This window comes from Neolamprologus multifasciatus, chromosome 19 (assembly GCF_963576455.1).
Source record: "Neolamprologus multifasciatus chromosome 19, fNeoMul1.2, whole genome shotgun sequence".
In the NCBI taxonomy this organism is placed as follows: domain Eukaryota; kingdom Metazoa; phylum Chordata; class Actinopteri; order Cichliformes; family Cichlidae; genus Neolamprologus; species Neolamprologus multifasciatus.
In genome coordinates, this window is record NC_140457.1 from 16422633 (window position 1) to 16442712 (window position 20080).

At 38.8% G+C, this 20080-nt stretch overlaps 1 protein-coding gene across 1 annotated transcript in view; it reads right to left on the reverse strand.

Moving 5' to 3' along the window:
- The window catches only part of ppp2r5ca (protein phosphatase 2, regulatory subunit B', gamma a), a 26429-nt gene extending 19551 nt beyond the window's left edge, over positions 1-6878 (reverse strand). The window contains exons 1-3 of the mRNA XM_085142616.1: positions 6837-6878; positions 6676-6741; positions 5608-5758 (exon numbers count right to left, since the gene is read on the reverse strand). Coding sequence (XP_084998742.1) covers positions 5608-5758; positions 6676-6741; positions 6837-6863 — 244 coding nt within the window. The 5' untranslated portion in view covers positions 6864-6878. The remainder of the gene's footprint in view (positions 1-5607; positions 5759-6675; positions 6742-6836) is intronic.
- Positions 6879-20080: the final 13202 nt, after the last annotated feature.

A 20080-nucleotide genomic window follows, 5' to 3' on the forward strand; every position in this document is an offset into this window, starting at 1 on the left:
CTTACATGCATTAATGTAATAAGCGGTTAGCCTACTCAACGTAAATTATACACGAACAACATTAAGCTACTCACGCAGAGAAGAACGGCTGCTGCTGCCATCATCATCCTCATCATTTCTGCTACACTTGCAGGATAGGGGCCAGGACTCTACTCTTTGGGTTTTTGGGGAATGTTGCTAACTCTTCGTCCGATAACAGGCACCACACCTGCAGTAGATGCGCTCGGTGTGAGGTCTCGCAGCAAGCTATCAAATACGGCGCATTTTTCGGCTTTTAAAAAAAACGCTATGCGTCGCCAGGTGTTTCATCGGATTTCAGGTGTTACCTCCTTTCCACAGTATCACCTTAAAGCACTTGTTGCAGGCTGCTGAGTTTGCATCTTTTGCTGTGAAGTACAGCAAGACTTTTGACCGCTTCGCCTTGGGCATTTTTAATCTGTAGCTCTGCTCTAAAAGAACGTACGTACCTGGACCCGCCTACTATCCTACTATGTAAAATGATTGGCTAGAATTCAAAGTGTATCACATCTCAGGAAAAAAAAGCACCGAAATAAAGCACCGACATGTGCGCTGCTTTTCGGTCTGGTTACTACCGTTTATGTCAGAACCGGTGCCATCATGGCACCGGATACCGGTACCCATCCCTAGTTGTGAGTGATGCCGGCGTTCTTAGTACAATTAGCTGTAAGCAGGAAATGAAAGCGAGAACACAGAAAATTAAATGCATAGAGACACAGAATAGAAACTCCAAACAGCAGCGGTTTCCTGTCTCACAATTTACCTGATCAGACAAATGTTGAAGTTAGAAATATGAGATAAATACTACATATCTGAGTATGCCATGTTCTACATTAATCTGTAAAATGTAGTAGTCGTCTATGCTTATTTCTTCAGTTACTGTTAATAATGTGACAAATGTTTTTGTTTGTGAATAATTACTTTGGAAATGTTTACTCCAGCACAAGTAATTCTTGCAGACACTGAATGATTAATCTGCATTTCATCTTTACATAATGAAGAGGCTGTCCTGCTTTTCATGTGATTTATCAGAGGACACAGTGAAACCACATTCACACCACAAGACAGACTAGGCTTTTCATAACAGAAAGGGCTTCACAAAGCCATTTTCACAGTCATTTAAAAACAAAGGGACCGTGCTGTGTTGCAACAATGGACACAGTCAGACAATTAATTGGAATTTAATGAAGAGTCCAACAAAAAAGCCAAGATGTACAGTATGTTCCAGCTATCCTGAATCCCTTATTAGTCAGTGTCCGTCCCATCCTGATGCCACTTAATGAATGTTGGACACGTTCAAATAATTTACAAATCACAATTAAGCAAACATAGAAGAAAATGGATTTACTCTAAAGGAAATTTGTTGCACAAAAAATGTTTTATTTAAAAGACATGTATATTTTGCTTCCAATGAGAGAGACTTTGTTACTTTTACAGTGGTCATGAAAAATAGTTCTTTGGGCATTTTGAAGGTCTTTCAAAGTTTTTTCAAAGGACCATTTTCAAAGGAATGGTCATGTTTTTTCACTAAGCCACGTAGCACTGACCTATGAATCATTCAAGCATAAAAAAGGCCCCTAACACAAGGGATGAAAAAGAGTTGTGCCCACACATAACAGACAACTTAGCAAAACACCCTGCTTTGGCATATCTCGCAAGGCTGTGTAATGTGTCCTTAAAAAATTAGAGGAAACTGAATAAATGGATCACAGAAGCAAAATGGCTTAAAAACTGTCTACAGTAGATGAAGCAAAGGCCTAACACAAGATGGGATAAATGCATCTGGTTCTTTAGTTGATCCATTTACTGTTCCCTAAAGCTTGATCAGAAATGGTCTTAGTGGAAGGATGGCTGTCAATAAGCCATTCTTAAGGAAAAGAACAAGGAGAAAAGGCAGAGGTACACCAAATTACACAAGAACTGGACTCAAAATGAGTGGCGACAGGTCTGATGCAGTGATGAAATTTGACATTTTTGGTTCAAATTATTGTTAGTATGCATTCAGGCTCTGTCATGGTTTGGGGCTGCATGCCAGCCAGTGATGTTGGAAGCGTCTGAGTGGCAACAGTCTAATTTCTTAATCTGACAAACACACTCTCAGTGCAGTAAAAGCACACAATGGTACATTATCAGTCATGAACTGTCCTCCTCAGAGCCTAAACCTTAACATTAATGAAGCAGTGTGGGATCATCTTGGCAGAGAACAGAACTAAAGGCAGCCAACATTCAAAGAAGAGCTTTGAACGTCCTTCAAGAAGCCTGCAGAACAATTCCTGAAGACTACTTTAAGAAACGACAAGAAAGCTGCCTAAGAGAGTTCAGGCTGCATTGAAGAATAAAGGTGGTCACACCAAATATTCACTTTCAAGCTTATTAGAATTGTACAAACTCTGTATTTGCCTTGTGTACTGAAATTCCATGTATGGTTGCACATATTTCAATCAATTGCGACACCTTTTTCTCATTTTCCTAGCAAAATATATGCCTCAAGACCTTTGCACAACACTGTATATTGCTTCACTTATAACTGAAAAATAAATGTCTTCATTATTTTAATTGGTAAAAATTTCTCTTGGCAAGTAATTTCTGCATTAGCAGGTACAACCGTAAGTTTGCTTTGAGTTATCTGCACCTCATTACAGTGTGAATTAAAACTCATTGAAAAGAAGCACCCAGTGACACAGAGGAACATATTAAGCAATTAAAGCAAAGGCAGAGGAGAGGCAGGCCAAGTGTATTGCAATTTTTATTCTTGTTGTTCTCTCTCTCAGGGGCCAAAGCCTCTCCAAGAGGTGCCATTACATTCCACAGCCATGACAACGGGAACCAGTATTTACTGAAAGCTGCCACTTACTTCTTACAAATTGGACATATTCAAAAGCTTCAAATACCACTGTTACTCTATGAGAAACACTTCTGGTTTCTGACATCTAGCATATTAGTTCACTGTTAAAACTCCCACTCAAAACCAACAGCACAATTTATCCTATTAACATGTCTGAGTGGTCAATTATACATTATGCCTCCCCCCTACGGCCTCCACCGTTGTACAAAAGTGTTAAAAACACAACAGTAAGCCACATTGTTGCACTTGGTGCCATACATACAAAAATTGTCTTTTACTCAACAGATATACTATTTACACCTTTTTAGAGTCACAAGTCCAGTGAAGTCATACTAAAAGTAATTAGTTTTGTTGAAAAAGAAATCTATTTGAATAATGCTACTTGTCTTATTCTCAATATACAGTCAACCATAGGACAGTAAGACTTGAGATTATGCTAGAATTCAATGAAAAATCTCAACATTACAGCTCCCAAAATAACAGCTCTTCCATTTTCAGTCAAAAGGTGGCAGCACAGACTGGGCCATCTGTGCAAGAGGCTTCTGAAACACAAAGCTACTACTAAATGTTTTACTAACACCTGGAGCAACTTGCTGTTTACTCGCCTTCATTAAACATGCAACGTTGTCCTACTGACAAGATTTTGTCCATCTCACCAAATGAGACCACGGTCGCACTCCATGTATGAAAGAAACAGATAAAAAACTTTCATGCAGCAGATCTAACACATGCATGACCTTTGTAGACTTGTAACATGTTTTACTTTTCATTACTCGCAAAAGCATACACACATGAACAAAATACATACAGGCAAAAGTAGTTTTGTCTGTAGTTTGTAGCTGTCTGTTTTTATGTGTTTGATTACTGTGTGAATTTATTGGGATTCAGTGTAGTCTTGGGGCATATCTCATAATATAGTAATATAGAAGAAAACATTTAAATACTTTCCAGTAAGAGTGAAGAATAACAACCTAACTTCGGCTAAGCTCCTGCACATTGTCCTAATGAAAGACCTTCACAGTGAGCTCCTGCTCAGAGCAAGTACGTAACTAATAAAGTGTGTGGGTGGTACTCATTTATTTTTTTCATTCATTGCTTAATAACTTGGTTTAAAAAATCTGCAATGAAAATGTGAACAATAATAATCACAATCAAGTTCATGTAAGTCAAGGTGTAACATGTACATATATCTTTTAGCATTTCCATTAATATTCACGTTAACATTTAAGGTTCTTCATAGTCTCTGCCCTGCATATGTCACTGATCTGGTTTTCATGAGCAGGTTTATTTGCAAGAACTCTCATTAAATCTCAGAAACGTGGGCCATTTCTTTAAGCTACATGTGGAACTCTACCTCCTCACATTCATGCGCTGGACTCTTTGATATAATTTAAGACTGCTCTTCAAACTTTTTAAACAAGTTTATTCACTTTGATTGAAGCCATAGCCATATTCTCTTTGTTTTATTTAATTTATTTATGATACAGCTTTAAATACTACTTTTAACTAACTGCTAAGCTATGCTCTGTCATGGTATATTTCAGGTTTGCTGTTGTATAATCCCATTAAATGTATTCTTCTTCTTCTATTATTATTATTATTATTATTAAAAAACTCCCAATACATGTCCAACGTGTATTCAGTGCCATCAATATGACTTATGTAATTTTCACAGTCATCAGACAGCTTTATTGATTTGCAGCCATCAGATCACCTCACTGCAGGGTTCAAGAGAACATTCAGTAACAGAAACACCAAGCTAATTATTACTTTTCAAATTATCATTAGACAAACTGCCACACTCTGCCAACCGTGTGCGTGTCTCACTCCACCTCACAATCTGTCTGTGCTGCACGCCTCTATTGTTCCTTTGTAGTGTCACCCACCTCATCCAGGTATGAGAACAAAGCATAGCTGGGTATAGTTTACAGGAAACCACTTAGGCCAAATCCTGTCTGTAATGTGGGGTGTAAAGAAAGAAGCCATGAAAGATTGATGCAAATGTTCAAACCTCAACCTAATTCAGAGTCAGCATCCGTGCAGTATGTACCAACTGAATCAGTCAATGCTGTAAATTGGCAAACTGACAGTGGAACATGCTTGCTATAATTACAGGTGTCTGTTTGCTGGTTTGTTTAATATTAATACTAAACTGACACTGAAACAAGTACAAGTCTCCCATCGCAGTTATCCACATGGCTTGGCCGGGCTGTGTTATAACATTAGCTTATGCAACATTGTTTATCTGACACGATTAACATTACGGGCCATGCTCAAGCTTACGTTAAATGTTTGATTTGGAGTTTTCTTTTTTTTTATTGTTATCCAGTGGCCCAGATTCAAAGATTCTTTCAGTCCATTCGTTCAGTGTTATCTTACATGAGCCCTCCACGGTGGGTAATATCTGTTTCTTCCAGGTACGATTGCAGATACAGCTGATTGCACATCATTTGCATTACAGATAAAGCTGATGGGCAGTCTGCTCAGATATAAATTATGTAGTGAGACCTCAAGGTTAAAAAGATGGTTATGAGGATCCACCAAGGCTATGAATTGTTAATATGATTCCCTTCATCCATAATGGCCAAACGTGCAATCTAAGATAAAGGTCAGCTTGTGCTTTCCAGAAGAAGTGTAGCTTATCTCTGCATATAAGCGAACTGTAGTTGAGCTGCATATGTAGAAGACAGGAAGAAAAGAAAGACAGCTCCTTTTTGGGATACTGTATACTGAAGGAGGCATACCGGCTAGCTCGGGTAGCTTCTGTAGTTCTCTGTTAGCACTGAGAGGGAAAAAGGAAGTGCTGAACCTCTTCTCCTTCTTGACGGCCGATTGTGACCCTGGCTGCTTTACCCTCATCAGCTGAGTTGCAGGAGGCACTTTCTTATTGGAGCCCTGCAGAAACAAGAGTCATAGAGGAAGGGCTCTTGTTACTAGAGCAAGGTAGGGCAAGGTAGTTCCTGCCCCGAAGGAAATGGCACAGGAATTATTTTTCTCAAGTGTCACTGCAGAGTCCAAGGGAGGGGGAGTGGGAGTAGAAGGGGCGAGGGTGTTGCAGTTAAGGCTCAAGTTCCTTTCTGAATCAGATCGGGCGATTCTCAATTAAGCAACCTGATCACAGCCGGCGGTGTGCTGTACTGCATCTGCTGACAGAGATTGTGATGGACCTCAGTGGATAGAATAATTGAACATAGATGGAAAGGATACAGCTGTCAATGGGAACACACAGCAGGTCCAGGAGTCAATCAATCAGATCTTTTCCGAACTCCACTCAACATCACCGATGTACAAATGACAAGGACAAAAATAGCCACGACAATGGCTGGTATTACATGCAGAAGTCAAACAGGGTACAGTGGGGGTAAAAATAGGGATTGAATGCAAGCATTTTCCAAAGAAAATAAAGTCATAAGATCATGCCACAGGTCACATGAGTAGGTTTGCCTGAATTTCACGAGGACAGAAAGCCATTATACTTGAAGAACACAAATGCAACGCTCACAGAAAGCAGTAAAAGCAGTTGTAGTCAAGGTAGCGTTATAATATGTGCTCATGATATGCATGATGTCTGAAAACTCATAAATCAACAGAAAACCTCCTCTTTGTCACCTATTAATGCTGGTAAAGCATTTGAACACAATTAGTACAAAGAATTGCATAAATAAACAATAAGTAAAAGTATCAGAGAAAATAAAAGTTTTGGCCTACAGACATTAGATCCATGTAGTAACAAATGCTCAGTAACCTTAAATTTAGTACTTATGGTTCAATGCAGATCCTCGCTGGACAGTGAGAAGTTTAAAAATACTTACGTCTTGGTCGCCTGCAGGCCCATTTTTACTCCCAGATTTCTTGGATCTTCCAGATTTGGAGGAGTCCTAAAGAGTGAGCAAGGGAATTAATAAAAAAGAAGAAAGAAATAAACAGATACATGAATACAAATATTCAGCAATCCTATCCAAGTCCACTTTACCTTTTCTTTTTTGCTCTTGTGAGGCATACTGACATGGGAATCCCCAGTGTCAGCAGTGAAAGTGTGGCCACACACTGACAGCAGGCTCCTGGTTAAAACACGTCTGCTCTTATACACTAATAATGAGGCTTCCACGACTGACCATTCAAACACCATGTGACTAAGTCGGAGCCGCAAGCAGTCATCCTACATCCAGCACTACTCACCCTTTGTAGAGATGTAGTTAACAACTCAAACAAATACGGTCTATGTCCGCTGTCAACACCCAACTTACTCTGGTCATAGCTGCACTTTCCAGCCCTAAACGAGTGATGTGTCTCCGGTGTCGCTTGTAAAAGTGGACCACCACCACAAGAGGGCAGGGCTGTACATGGAAAACCGGAGGTAGCTCTGTGTGTATGTGCGTGTGTGTGACGAGTTCAGATCAGATTATTGGCTATAAACTATAAATATTGGCCGACAAGCTCTTTAAGTCAGTACAATCGCTTGCTTTGGAAAACAGCATATAACAAAAAATAAAAAATAAAAAATTAAGCGCACTTGTTTCTTCAGTTTATGCCCACAATGCAACATCATTCCTACAAATCCTCAGGACCTAAGGTGTGACACATTTAAATGAAAGAAAATACTAATTGGATTTTGCTAAATAGTACTTTAGTTTTGTTTTGTTTAAAAAAAAACAACAAACTTGTATATATATTTCCATATTTTTACAATTAAATCATGAATGCAAAGTTTGAACACTATGTTTTATTGTAACTGAGCTTCTGAATCAATAAGCCAACTGAGTAATAACAAAATGTCAAAAATAAATAACTTTTACAATTATTATTAAAATTCCACAGCCTCGTTGCAAATTTCAAGTATTTTTTTAAACTTTAGCTTTAAAAGGGTACCAAAGACAAATCGTCACATCTATAAATATATAAAAACACCAATTCAAGTTTTTCAGCCAACAGAAAATATCGTGAATGAAACTGTGTCTATTTAATCATGCTTGATACAACTTTCCCTCCTCCTTACCTGAGCTATCTTCAGTAATTGTATGAATGGAATCAACTAATTCTTTTTGCATATAACTGTTTAATTAACTAGCTGTCCTTGGTTGATTAACCCCTTGTTTTTATACCCATTTAACTTGCTACGTTGTTGTAACAGGCGTTTTTGTCCATAGGATGGCAGTGGTGCATCCCTTTGAACTTTGTAACGTTCATGCCTGGTAAAATGTATTTGCCCCAAAGCAGGTGTTAATAAGAAGATCAATATAAAATTTGAACCGAGGACAGACTCTTTCATCCGTGAGTGTTGTGTGTAGAAAATTCAGCAATATTTATGTGACCCTGACAACCCAAACACCAATTAGTAAGTGTAAACTTGTAGTAAAAATTAATTAGGCCAACCTCTGGGAGATTAGGCTTCTTGTTTTATTATTTTCATTCCCCGTCTCTGAAAACCTTATAAACTCCTACTTAAACCAGAGCGAGGATACAGTTCCCCTCTCTTGACACCTGCCTTTTTTTTTGGCAAATACAGTGAGCACAGCGTTTTATCCTGACTGATTGGAGAAGAAAGTGCAGATTGACATGAGTAATAAATGCATGTGTGGGCTACAAACGGAGTAGGATTGTTTTCTATTCTGGTTGTTGATGCGGCATGCTGGCGTGTATTGATTAGGTTGTGAGAGTGTTCTGTTCTCTGAATCATTGCGTTTCCATCTCCCTCCCTCTCTGTCCATGGTCAGAGCTTCTTCATCATCGCAGTTTTATTACACGATGATACGGCTCCCTTCATTTCCTGTCTCACCAACAGCAATGCAACAACATAAGGGGAAAAAGGGTCTGCTTTTTGTGCCTGGGTGCTTGGGTGGATGAATGTGCATGAGAAAGCACAATCTGTCCTCTCCTCCCAAAGAAAGATAATAAGTGGAGTAGCTTTAGTCTTGTAATGACAAATTATCGGGAGTTTAAGGGGTGATTTTTTTCTCCATTTTAAACTTCCCAGTAATCTCTTCCTGTTTATCGACTTAAAACTTAGCCTCACTCTTCTCTGCGCCCTTTTCCAGACTCTTCATTAGACAGCTCTTAGTGAGATCCCCCTGATGTAAATTATTTAATTATTTGCTACAGCCACTGAACCTATTATACGGAGAGCTATGCAGCATAGTCAGTGAAGTGAGAGTTACCATAACACCAGGTTTTTTGTAAGAAAACTGTCCTGGAAAAAGAGGCTAATTAGGGGGCTGATCAACAAAAAGCTTGTTTATTTTTCCAGGAGAGGGAACAGAATGACGGGAGAGAGAAATGGGCCGCTTGTTATAATAGAAGAAGATTGCTTGAAAGGACAAAAGTGAATCGGTAGGTAGAAATGGCTTGGTTGACTGTAATCATTGTGCTTTATCACAGGTGCACGATCTCCACTGATAGCACACAAATGTGTATTGATTATGTCGCACAAGCTGGGACTCATATGCTGGTCTGTTTACTTGCTTTCACCTTGAAAGGGAACTGTGATTGTTCAGCAGGTTGATTAAGTGGGTAATTCATTTCATTTGGAATGACTCAGAATTAGTTTTGTGATCCTGTAAGTGCAACCAACAGCTCACAATTTCCCCTTTCACAGCAGGTTGAGTGCCTCAAATCAAAACCTGAATTCTCTTCTTAATGTTGTAAAAAAAAAAGTGTCCAGTTAACTCGTATAATAGACAGAGTTTAATAATAACTAATGATTAAATGCAAAGTGGTTACAACTTCATGTTTCACTTTTATACCCTCATCCAGCCCTAACTATAAGTTCTATCAAAAAGGAAAGTTTTATGTATAATCTTAAAATTAGTGAGTCTGTTGTTACGACTGTGTAAATGTGTAAATTTGAGTGTCCAGGTGCTCCTCCGGGATTGGTGCATCCAGGGTGGATGGCTCGCACCGATTGGCTGAGGACCGGGAGGCAGCGGATAAGAAGAGACCGCCGGGGCTGCCACTTCATTCATCCTCGGCCCAATCCAATCGGCAGACCGTCACTGTGTCACTATGTTGCTATGTTACTTAATGTAAGAGCATGTAGGGGTGGACCGCCTTTTTGTTTGATCACTTTTCTCCTGTTTTTGTTAGGCAGGGAGGAAAGTGATTATCGTTTGGTTTAGTTCTTTTGAGTAGGTAAGTTGTTTATTCCTGAGATAGGTTACCTTTTGTTTGTTGTTTTGGCCTTGGGTTCACCCTGAAGTTACGATATGCTCCCTTCCTTGGTTTAACTGCACTTATTGTAAATAAATCACTGTCACAAAATATTAAGTGTGTGACGTGCTGCTTGGGGTTGGACGGGGATGGATCACCCTTTATGTTGTGGTCTGGCCGCGCCTAGACGGGCCATAACACTGTCTCCTAAATCCAAACTGGGAGCTGGTTCCACTGGAAATGGGGCCTGAAACGTCCCATTCTACTTTTGTAAACTCTAAGAACCACAAGCAAACCTGCAGTCAGAGAGGTGATGGGATAATAAGCTGTCTTTAATATATGGTGTGCCCTAATTATTTGAGATTTAGCATGAGAGGAGAAGGGTTTCAAATTGAATTTTTAATTTAACTGGAAGTCAGTCAAGAAAAACTAATATGGGTGAAACATGCTCTCTCTTTCTAATCCCTGTTAGTATTTATACTGCGGCATTTTGGATCAACTGAAGGTTTTACTAAAAAGTCTTTAGTTGATCCTTTACTAAAAAGCTTAAAAGTCAGACAGTAGTTATGGCAAAACGATAATGTGTAAACCAGAGTATTGCATCGGGGCATACTTATGCTTAGCATGATGCAGCGCTCTCACACCATGAATAGTGGTAGCACCCCGCTGCCTTCAGTTTGCTTCAGCAGATGACTGGCTTGATGATTTTGAAAAAACAACATGTACCACCTGCTTCTGCAACATCATCCTCCGGGATTCAACTTTCTGGTTTCTTCAAGGTGACCTTTAACTCTTTTCACCTGTAGCTATTCTCCGCAGTCACTTTGTTGTTTCGTGCCATCTCCACTTGGTCTCAACTCATATTCTGCAGGCTATGGCTCATGCTGTGCCAGCGTCGACCTTTTTTCCTTTCCCGTGGGTTTTGGAGAGCTCTCCAGATAGCTTTTCCCTGGACTTTACCCTTTGCGTTTGTGTTTCTGCCTGATATCTGTCTTTTACAGAGATTTTATACTCTACAGTTTTTATCAGCCAGCCTGAAAAGTTCACATAACATATTTTGGTTGATTTTATATCTAAAAAATGTAGCTTTAACAAACAAACAACGTGATAATAATAATACTGAATACAAAATTCAAAAGTCAGGAGGTGATTTTGATAATATGATGAAAAATTACAGACTGGACCTTTAAGTAATGATGATAGCATGTGCCATATAAACAGAAAACAACAACAACATTGTCAAGACATTAAAAAGAAAGGAATCTTAAATTTAAACAAATTGAAATATTAATGTTTGTAATTTGTGGAAGCAAAATGGTCATTTTCAGTGAAGACAATGCAAAACATTTTCTCCAGAAATGAGTTTGATTGCAGGAAAGTAACATGGTTTGGGGGCTTTTTTTGTCCCTTTACGCCACCATGGCACGGCATGTTTTGTGACGCGGCTGCAGGGGAGGCGGACACACCTGACCTCGATCGGCTCATCATGCCTCCCATATTAAACGTGTCAGGACTGGAGGAGTTTTGTTGTTGTTGTTGTGTATGTGTGGCTGGCAGCTGAAAAGCTGCAGCTGAGTATTGGACCAAAGAGCAGCAACCAGGAATAAAAAGTGTGTAAACCAGTGAAATATGTGGTCGGGTCTGTCATTCCTTTTACGAACACCAAAGTAGATTCCAAATCAAACAATCAATATGAGATCGACATGCACCTTTAATTAATAAAGATACTGACACTAATAATGGTTGCCAGAAACATTTTGAATCCTCTTTCGGAGGAAAAGATATGGATGAACTTTGGAGCTGCAGACAAATGCATGACAGAGATTGCAAGAATTAAGAAATATATCTGGTTATAAAACATTTAAAACATCATCACATACATGAAGGATAAAAACAAAAACAGTCTAAATGGACTTGATTCAGGTTAAACACATGCACTATCCTACACAAGACAAAAGCAGAATGATTTTCATGTCCTACACTTGGGTCTATGATCATCCCTTCTAGCTAAAGCCCTCTATGACCATTCATGTCATGATAGTAGAAGCCATTGTAGCTATGGATGTACACAATCAGACTATTAAATGTGTAAAGGTTAGCACACTGGCTAGTGTATATATAGTGTAGAAATATTGGGTTTATTTAGCCATAGTCTATGCTACACAGCATCAGTAGTTGTATGTAGTCAGTGTCAAATATATTCCAGCTACGTTACCTCTCGATGGGAGGACTGCACGGCCATATTCATATTTTTGATACTATTGATGCAAAGGAAGAATGCAGCTGATTCCATCCATCCATTCTCTTACTACATTATACTGTATGTACTTAAAACAAAAGAAGAACAATTAAATTCCATTTTATTTACATAGCACCAAGTCACCAAAAAAGTCACCTCAAGGCACATTATATTGCAAGACCATATAATAGAAATCCCAATATTCCCATGACCCCCTTGACTGTGAATTCGGTGACAGTGGGAACGAAAAACTCGTTTTAACAGGAAGAAACCTGAAGTAGACTCAGGTAGGGAGCGGCCATCTGCTGTAACCAGCTAGGGTTGAGGGGAGGCAGAATGAGTTTAAAAATAACTAATGATTAAATGCAAAGTGGTTATTGCAGCAAAATACTATCACACAAGACCAGAGGCACTTTTCTTTCTTTCTTTCTTTTTTATTACCAGTTATTCTAGTTAGATTTTTCATAGTTCACTGAGCAAACCTGCATGTTACACAAGAAAAGACTGATATCTGGCAGCATGTGGTGCACAGTGCAACAAGGTTTCCTACTTTATTGCAGAATCTCCTTGTCAGTTTAATGGAAAGACGAGTATCTACATTTCCAAAAGCATCACCATCTGAATTGCTAAGTAAAACACATACAGTAACACTGTTATACCACCCAAGCATTGTACCTTCTTTCATGTGTTTGTGACTTGCTATCTCTTCTAAAAGGGGCGGTCAGTTTGAAGCCACAGCTGTCATCTCAGTGTTACGTTCACACAGACACTGACACTGTCAATCTTTGTTTGCAATGAAAGAGATACGTTTTGTTCAACAGTTTACGTTCTTGCTGTCCCGAGTCATTTCTCCGACTGCTTCAGCGAAAGAAGAGAGCGCTGCTCTCCACTGGGATGAAAACTGCCAGTTCTTCAACCCCATGGTGGACATCGCGAATTAAGTTGAATTCTCTTTCATTATGCAGATCAGTCCTTTCTTTTAGTTTTTGCCTCTGGCTCCCTTTATCTGTTAAAACAAAAACATTGGAAAAGAAAGACTGATCAAAAAGGCTGTAACAGCTGCAGCTGTCAGTGCCATAAGATGAGAAATAGAAAGAAAGAGCAAAAAGGCGATGGCTCAGAGTAAAGACAGGAAGAACATTTTAATCAGATTCAACTGCTAAGACTTAACATAAACATTTTTCTATCTTCTTTTCACGACAGTCAGTTGATTTGGACAGTTCAGTGTTTTCTTACGTGTATGTGACATTACTTGTTTACTTACATGGGTGAAATACACATTACACATACAGGAGCAGGTTGGCCGTGGAAACATGCCATGAAGCTTTCACAGTTCTGCAGCTGATGTTAATGCCAGAGGAGATCTGGACCAATACAGACTTTCACACACTATGTGTCATGATGACTAGGGTGGACTCAAGCGCAGGAGTCAGAACTGTGCAGACAGAACAGGGTTTATTTATAGCACCAGGTGGAATATTTACATATGTACAGAAGAGGGAGAAAAGGGGTCCAGGGATTCTCGGGGCAGCTCATTAAATAAATGTTTACATCTTAATGACATATGTTCACGTCTTTGCCCAATTCCATAATTTACTATGCATAAAAACCATTCAGTGTCACAATACATCATGTTAGTACCTGAAAAAAATAATCTTAACTAGGTAGTTAGCATTAGCTAAGTTTCTCCCTCCTGCTGGCTGAATTTATGATCCCTTCCTTTCACGCTGATTTTGGGTTGTGGAGCCACAATTGACTTTATGAAATGTCCTCTATGAAATGTCCCCACTTTTGCTATCAAATGTTTAATTTGGGTAAAGCACAGTGTTCTAAACTTCCTTAAAAACATTCATATTGCTCTTCTCCAGGGACTATTAGTCATATCTCTTTAAATTCCATCATCAGAAATGTAAACAATGACAAGATTTAAAGTTTCGGGCATTGTTCCACTTTCCTTCAAGTGTTTAATTTGAAATAAACCGATGCTTTCATGGTTTCAGTACACACTAGTACCGAGAGCAACGCACGAGTGTGCAAATTAAAAGAGACAGCAAACATTTAGCCTAACCTTGATTCTTTGAAAAATGCACACAGCAGACTTTAAGAGAACAGCAGCAAATCAAATATGCTCCAGTCAAGTAGTGCAAGTCTGCTTTGAGTAATTTCCTTAGAGAGAGCTTGTGATGGTTTATCTGTGGCTGCTGTGTTGGTGGGAAACGTGGACTTGTTGAAGGTTGTGTTACCATAGAAACAAAACAGGATAAAGGACAAGACAGGATGCCTTGCATATTTCCCCTTGAATGTTGCCTTTGAATGTTTTGTGATCCTAAACACCTTGTAAAATATTATTCCAGCTTGGATCGACTTTAGCATTCATAATTGTCTCATTTCATTACTTGACTTTTAGATTTAATGGTACCTTGACAAATGAGTGGGGAAACGTGTAGTTCATGATAGTGGCTTTTAAGAAAGCCTCAATTCTCTGGAGTTTCTATCTTGCTTTCATACCCCATATTTCATTCGAGATAAAGCTCGAGTGAAAAGCATGCTTCTGAAATGAAATACGGCTGTCTCATTCAGTGAGTCAGTGGCTCCTCTGACTCCTCTCTTCTGCACCGCTGACTCTCTCAGAGCGACTTTGCTTTCCCGTTTTCCTCTATCCTATTCACATTTCTTCATCCTATCTCCTCCTCACACTATCCTCTGCATTCTCTCTCAGCCTCTGCCCCGTCCTCTCTGCTTGGGAGTTACTCGGGTCAGAAAATGAGCCAGCTGCCCAGGCTATAATCTGGGGAATACAGGCAGCTGAAGACCAAGACAGAGGTTGACAGAAAGGCCAGCTTTTCCTGGTTGATAAAAGGCTGTGCTCATGCCTCAAGTCAGATACCATCCAACCTGACCTATAAATGTGCTTGGCCGTTAGAAAGAGAAATGCATCTTCATATCTAGAGAGACTCTATCGCCCAGAATGTGAAGTTCAGAATAACTTTGTAGAAGTAGAAATTTAAATTTGACTTTAAGACTCCGACCGACAGAAGAGATAATGCTGTATATTGGTTATTTTGAGGTTAACAAAATTCACCAATAACAGGAGAATAATAGGAAGCCTTTTTACATCAATCATCTGTCTGCAAATAAACAGCTCTTTGAATGGGTAATTGCATAATTGTGTGTGGGTGTTGTGGATCGCTAATGAGGGTTTTGTTAATTCATGCTTAAAACCTTTTATCACGGCAGTGAAATTGTTTTGTGGGAGTTTTTCACCTAAGCCCTGAGCACAGATTCAGGAATGTAAAATGTGATTCTTGCAAGGTATGGATTCACTTAATTAGCCTTTAATGGGGTGTTTCAAAATATGCAGAGAAAAAAAAGAGTTTTCTTTTGTCATTCTGCACTAATTAGTCCCTCAGTTATTTTTCAGGCAATACAGCGAGTATGGAAATTACTTACCATTTTATCTCCGCTCCATGGTTGCATGGCAGCACTGTACAAAGACTGGAAATTAGGAGGATTTTTTTTTCTGTCAAAGTTAGGCAGAGAGGCAGTTCTTGGAGGATTTGTGTGCCCTTTAGGTAGCGCAATGATCTGATAAGTGTGTGTGTGTGTGTGTGTGTGTGTGTGTGTGTGTGTGTGTGTGTGTGTGTGTGTGTGTGTGTGTGTGTGTGTGTGTGTGTGTGTGAGTGTGTGCACAATTTGGCTGCAAATGGTCAGGACTGTTCAGAATATTTCTTCCTGAGATGTCTTGTGTGCATGCTTTAAAGTTGGAAGAAAAGAAGATTTTCTGGAATAATAACGTCCAATAAATTCATTATTTCTACCTCAATTATTTGAATCACTCATTTTATAGGAATGGAAATCTTGGCCTGTCAGTATGCTACAATTATGTAGCATGCTTCAAATATATCTGCATGACATGGTAAGTAGCAAATAAAAGAATGTAAATATGATATCTTCTAGGATATCTTCTTCTGAAAAGAAAGCCTATGGGAATAATGAATTTCCAACTGCTGCTGCCTGAGGTCTGAAAAAGAGGACATTTTTATTCCAGGATGAGTTTTCCGGAGGAGCAGCAGCAGCGATGAAGTATTTATTGGAGCTGTCACTGTCCAGCGTAGGAGGATCACTGTGGTTGGGTCGTCCACTCAGCACTGCAGTTGCAGGCATTATGTCCTATTATAATTAAATGAGAGCTGAAACTATAGCAGCTATTAGCAAAGACAGACATAATAGAAGCTATTTATCTATAATAATGCCAAAAGCCATATATTTTTGGAGTGATCATTAATATCAGTATTTATTAATATGAATTTCTATAGGTGAAGCTTTTTTCATATGAATATCAGAGATTCAACGGCTCTGTACAGACATCATCTAATATTGGCTCTGAATAATACATGCTATTATGAAGATTATTGCTTTTGGTTGTCACAGAATCGTTCTTTGTATTTATAAGGAGACCCAGTCTAAGAATGACAACACCAGATTAGTGAAGCTATTTGTTAATTATGTATGTATACAGTTTCATCTATGAGCAGAAAATAAATCACTTTCTCAATCTTTGTTCAGACAAACATTTAAAAATGAGCATGTTTGCAGACTTATAAACAAATATGATTTCCATGCTTCATGCTGTTTAGGTTCACCCGTGGTTCATCTGCTCTAATCTAGGTAGATAATCTTGAACAGACAACCCTTGTGTTGTGTTTGTGTGTGTCTGTATATATGTGTGGTATTCCTGACTTCCCTTCGCCCTTCCACTTTCTCTCTCTACTCCTCTCACCTTAAAACCCAGCATTTTCTCTGTCAGGAACTCCTCATTGTGATTAACATTGTTGGGAGCAGAAGCCTACACACTGTCACTGGAGAATTTTTTGTATTTCCTTAAGTGCATCAATCCTTCACTGTGTGTTTGTATCTGTGACCTGAATTAGGTATTAGTGTCCTTTGCTGTTGTTATGGTAGCTGACATTACTGTCTGGCATTGCCGTCACTGCGTAAACAGGTGGGTAGATTTAAAAAGGGGGTTTATAAGGTTAATGTGTACTTCCTTGGTGACTGTCCAATTCCTTCATGAAATGCTTTACCTGCCATGTGTTTGTTAATTGCTAAAACCTCAGTGACCAAAATGTTACAGTGACCTTTAGTCACCTTTAATATCATGACCTTTTCCTGTCCTGCATCTCAGAATCATCCAGAGGAGAGAATATCAAAGGTTAATTGTTGCATGACAATGTAAACCTGCAAGGTCCACATTAGCGTATCCACTACAACTTAAAGGTAGATTTTGGATATCTCCGTTCTGAAAATCACAAAGGGAATTTTTTATCATTGAGATAGCAACAGAAATAATTTTTCTTAAAGTCTGTGAATTGCCAACACTTAAAAATGCCATTACACAACTGCATGTGTAATTGCTGACATTAGGGACAAAATTCTTCACTGAAGCTCATTTTTTCTGTAAGGTGTATGTCACGCTCCTGGGTCATTTGACCCAGCATTTTGATATTTATGGTTTATGTTTAAGCTCATTAGCTTATCTAAGTTCATTTCTATTTTGCCTATGTTGTCCTGTTGTAGTTCATTGTTTATTAGATTCCCCTTGTGTCTTCACGCCTGTGTTTAAGTCTCCCTTGCCCTTCATGTGTATCATGTGTGCATCTCATTATGTTTCCTGTTTTATTTTGAAGAGGTCTGGTGTCCCATGTTCATTGTGTTTAGGCTCACTTCCCTTGTGGCATCATTATGTTGATTCTAATCAGCTGTTTCCCCACATTTCCACTTCCCCTCATCATCTCCTGTGTGCATTTAGTCTGTGTATTTTCATTCCTTCCTGGTCAGGTTGTCTGTTGAGTTCTCATCATGTTTCCATGCTTTCATGCCTCCAGGTTTTTCCAGGTTTTTCCATGTTCAAGGTTTTGTTCTTTGTCTATTGTGTTTAGCATTTAGTTTTTCCCAGTGTGCATCTGCCTTTTGTTTTGTACCTTTTCCCAGCCACAAATAAATGGCTCGTCTTTTGTTAAATTATAGTTTTGTTCCAAGTGTCTGTGTTTGGGTCCTCTTCCTCCTTCAACACAGTCTGCCAGTGCAAACGGTGACAGTGTAGACACAACACTGGCTCATTCCTGTAGTTTAGTTAGTGCTTTTTTTTTAAGCTTGAAAGATTTGTAGGTTGGTGTTAAGCAGCTTAACAGACAACAAATATTTTTCTGAAAATGGTTAGGTGTAAGGACTGAACTGAAAATGAGTAAAAAAAAGCAGCCAAAGTCCAAAGAAAAAGCCTGCAGAACTACTCAACATGACTTAAATGACAAAAATGCCTGGCTTTTTTGAAGCTTAAGACTTTTGCACAGTGCTGTAATTTGTTATAGCTGTGTGTGTGTCTTGCACTGTTACACCGCAGTTCTTTATACTCTAATCCTGCTTTAAAGAATTATCATCATCATGAGACTTTTTGTAACTCTGAAAACCCTTCAGGAGCGGAGAATGAATCGCTGTATCACAGATCTTTGGAAAGCAGTACAAAGAAGTAAAAGATCTTCAAAAAGCTCTATGAAGGTGTGCTTACTGAAAATTTACTCAAAGATTTGTAGCATTTGTAGAATCCACATCAAAGGATAAGTGGTCTCCACTGATTGCAAATCCTGGCTTTCTGGGTGTAGAAAATATCAGGTAGTATCACAAATAGAATTTGATAGATGAAGCCTCTCAGCTGAATACACACACAGAAACACTCAGAATATTGCCGTTGTGTAACAGCACCCCGAGGATGCTATGTTTATATGTTTTATAAGTGGTGTTAATAGCATCGTTTGTTGTTAATTTCAAAAGAAGTTAGGCCCTCAGTACAATTGTTCTTTTTATCACGAGAGATTTAAGAGCGTTTGTGGCATTCAGTAATTTCCTCATTTTAAGGCTGGTCATGCTTTTGTGCATTGTGCCTGTCTCCACAGGGAGAAAAATAATTGAAGCGCACAACTAAGACAAGCTTAATACAAGATTAATAGTTTATCCTTATGGTGGTTTGCACTATGCTAAGTATCAGTCTGTGTTTTGCTTTTTTTTTTTGCTATTTATGTACCAGCTTTCAGTGAGACGGGATGCTGGCACATTAAGACAACGACTGGCATTACAAGGCAATCCAATTAAATTAAAAAAACAGAAAACAAACTAAGAAAACCATTTTAACAAAAGTCAAATTCTATACATGGTTGAGTTTTGGATGTCATACCATAACCATGGCATTTTGTTGTATCCAGAAAACCAACAGTATCTTATTGTAAAAAACTGATCTTGTACAATTGTACAGCTCAAAGATAAGAGAGGGAGAGGGTTTTTGTTCACTTTTTGTACTGATTTTCCCATTTTTGAATTTAGCCCCTTCAGCTATTTATCATGCTTTTGGCCCATCTGCCGTACACCGGTGCTCCCTCTGTGCCCATTTTCGTGCTTGGTTAACCTTCAGTCTGTGCAGTTTCTTGTGGATTCAGCAAATCGTTCTTTTCCCTTACTCCCTGATTTTAACTCTTTGTGTACTCTTTATATGAATTTGAAAGTCTCATTTGGTGTTGTATGGTAAACTGGGTGTCTGACATAACTGCCACCAGATAACTTACAGTGCTGATGCCAGTACTTGACAATGCAATCCACTTGAAATAAACCAAGAATAACTTACCTGTGCCATATGGCAGAGTTCTGCAGAAATGTGTCTGAAGCTCATACATGTTTTAAAGAAATATTTTTATACACTCCTGCTGTTCTGTCTTCATACATTAAACATGAATTCTCAGCTCAGGTAAAAAAAAAAAAGAAAAGAAAAAAAATCTGTAGGTATGTCT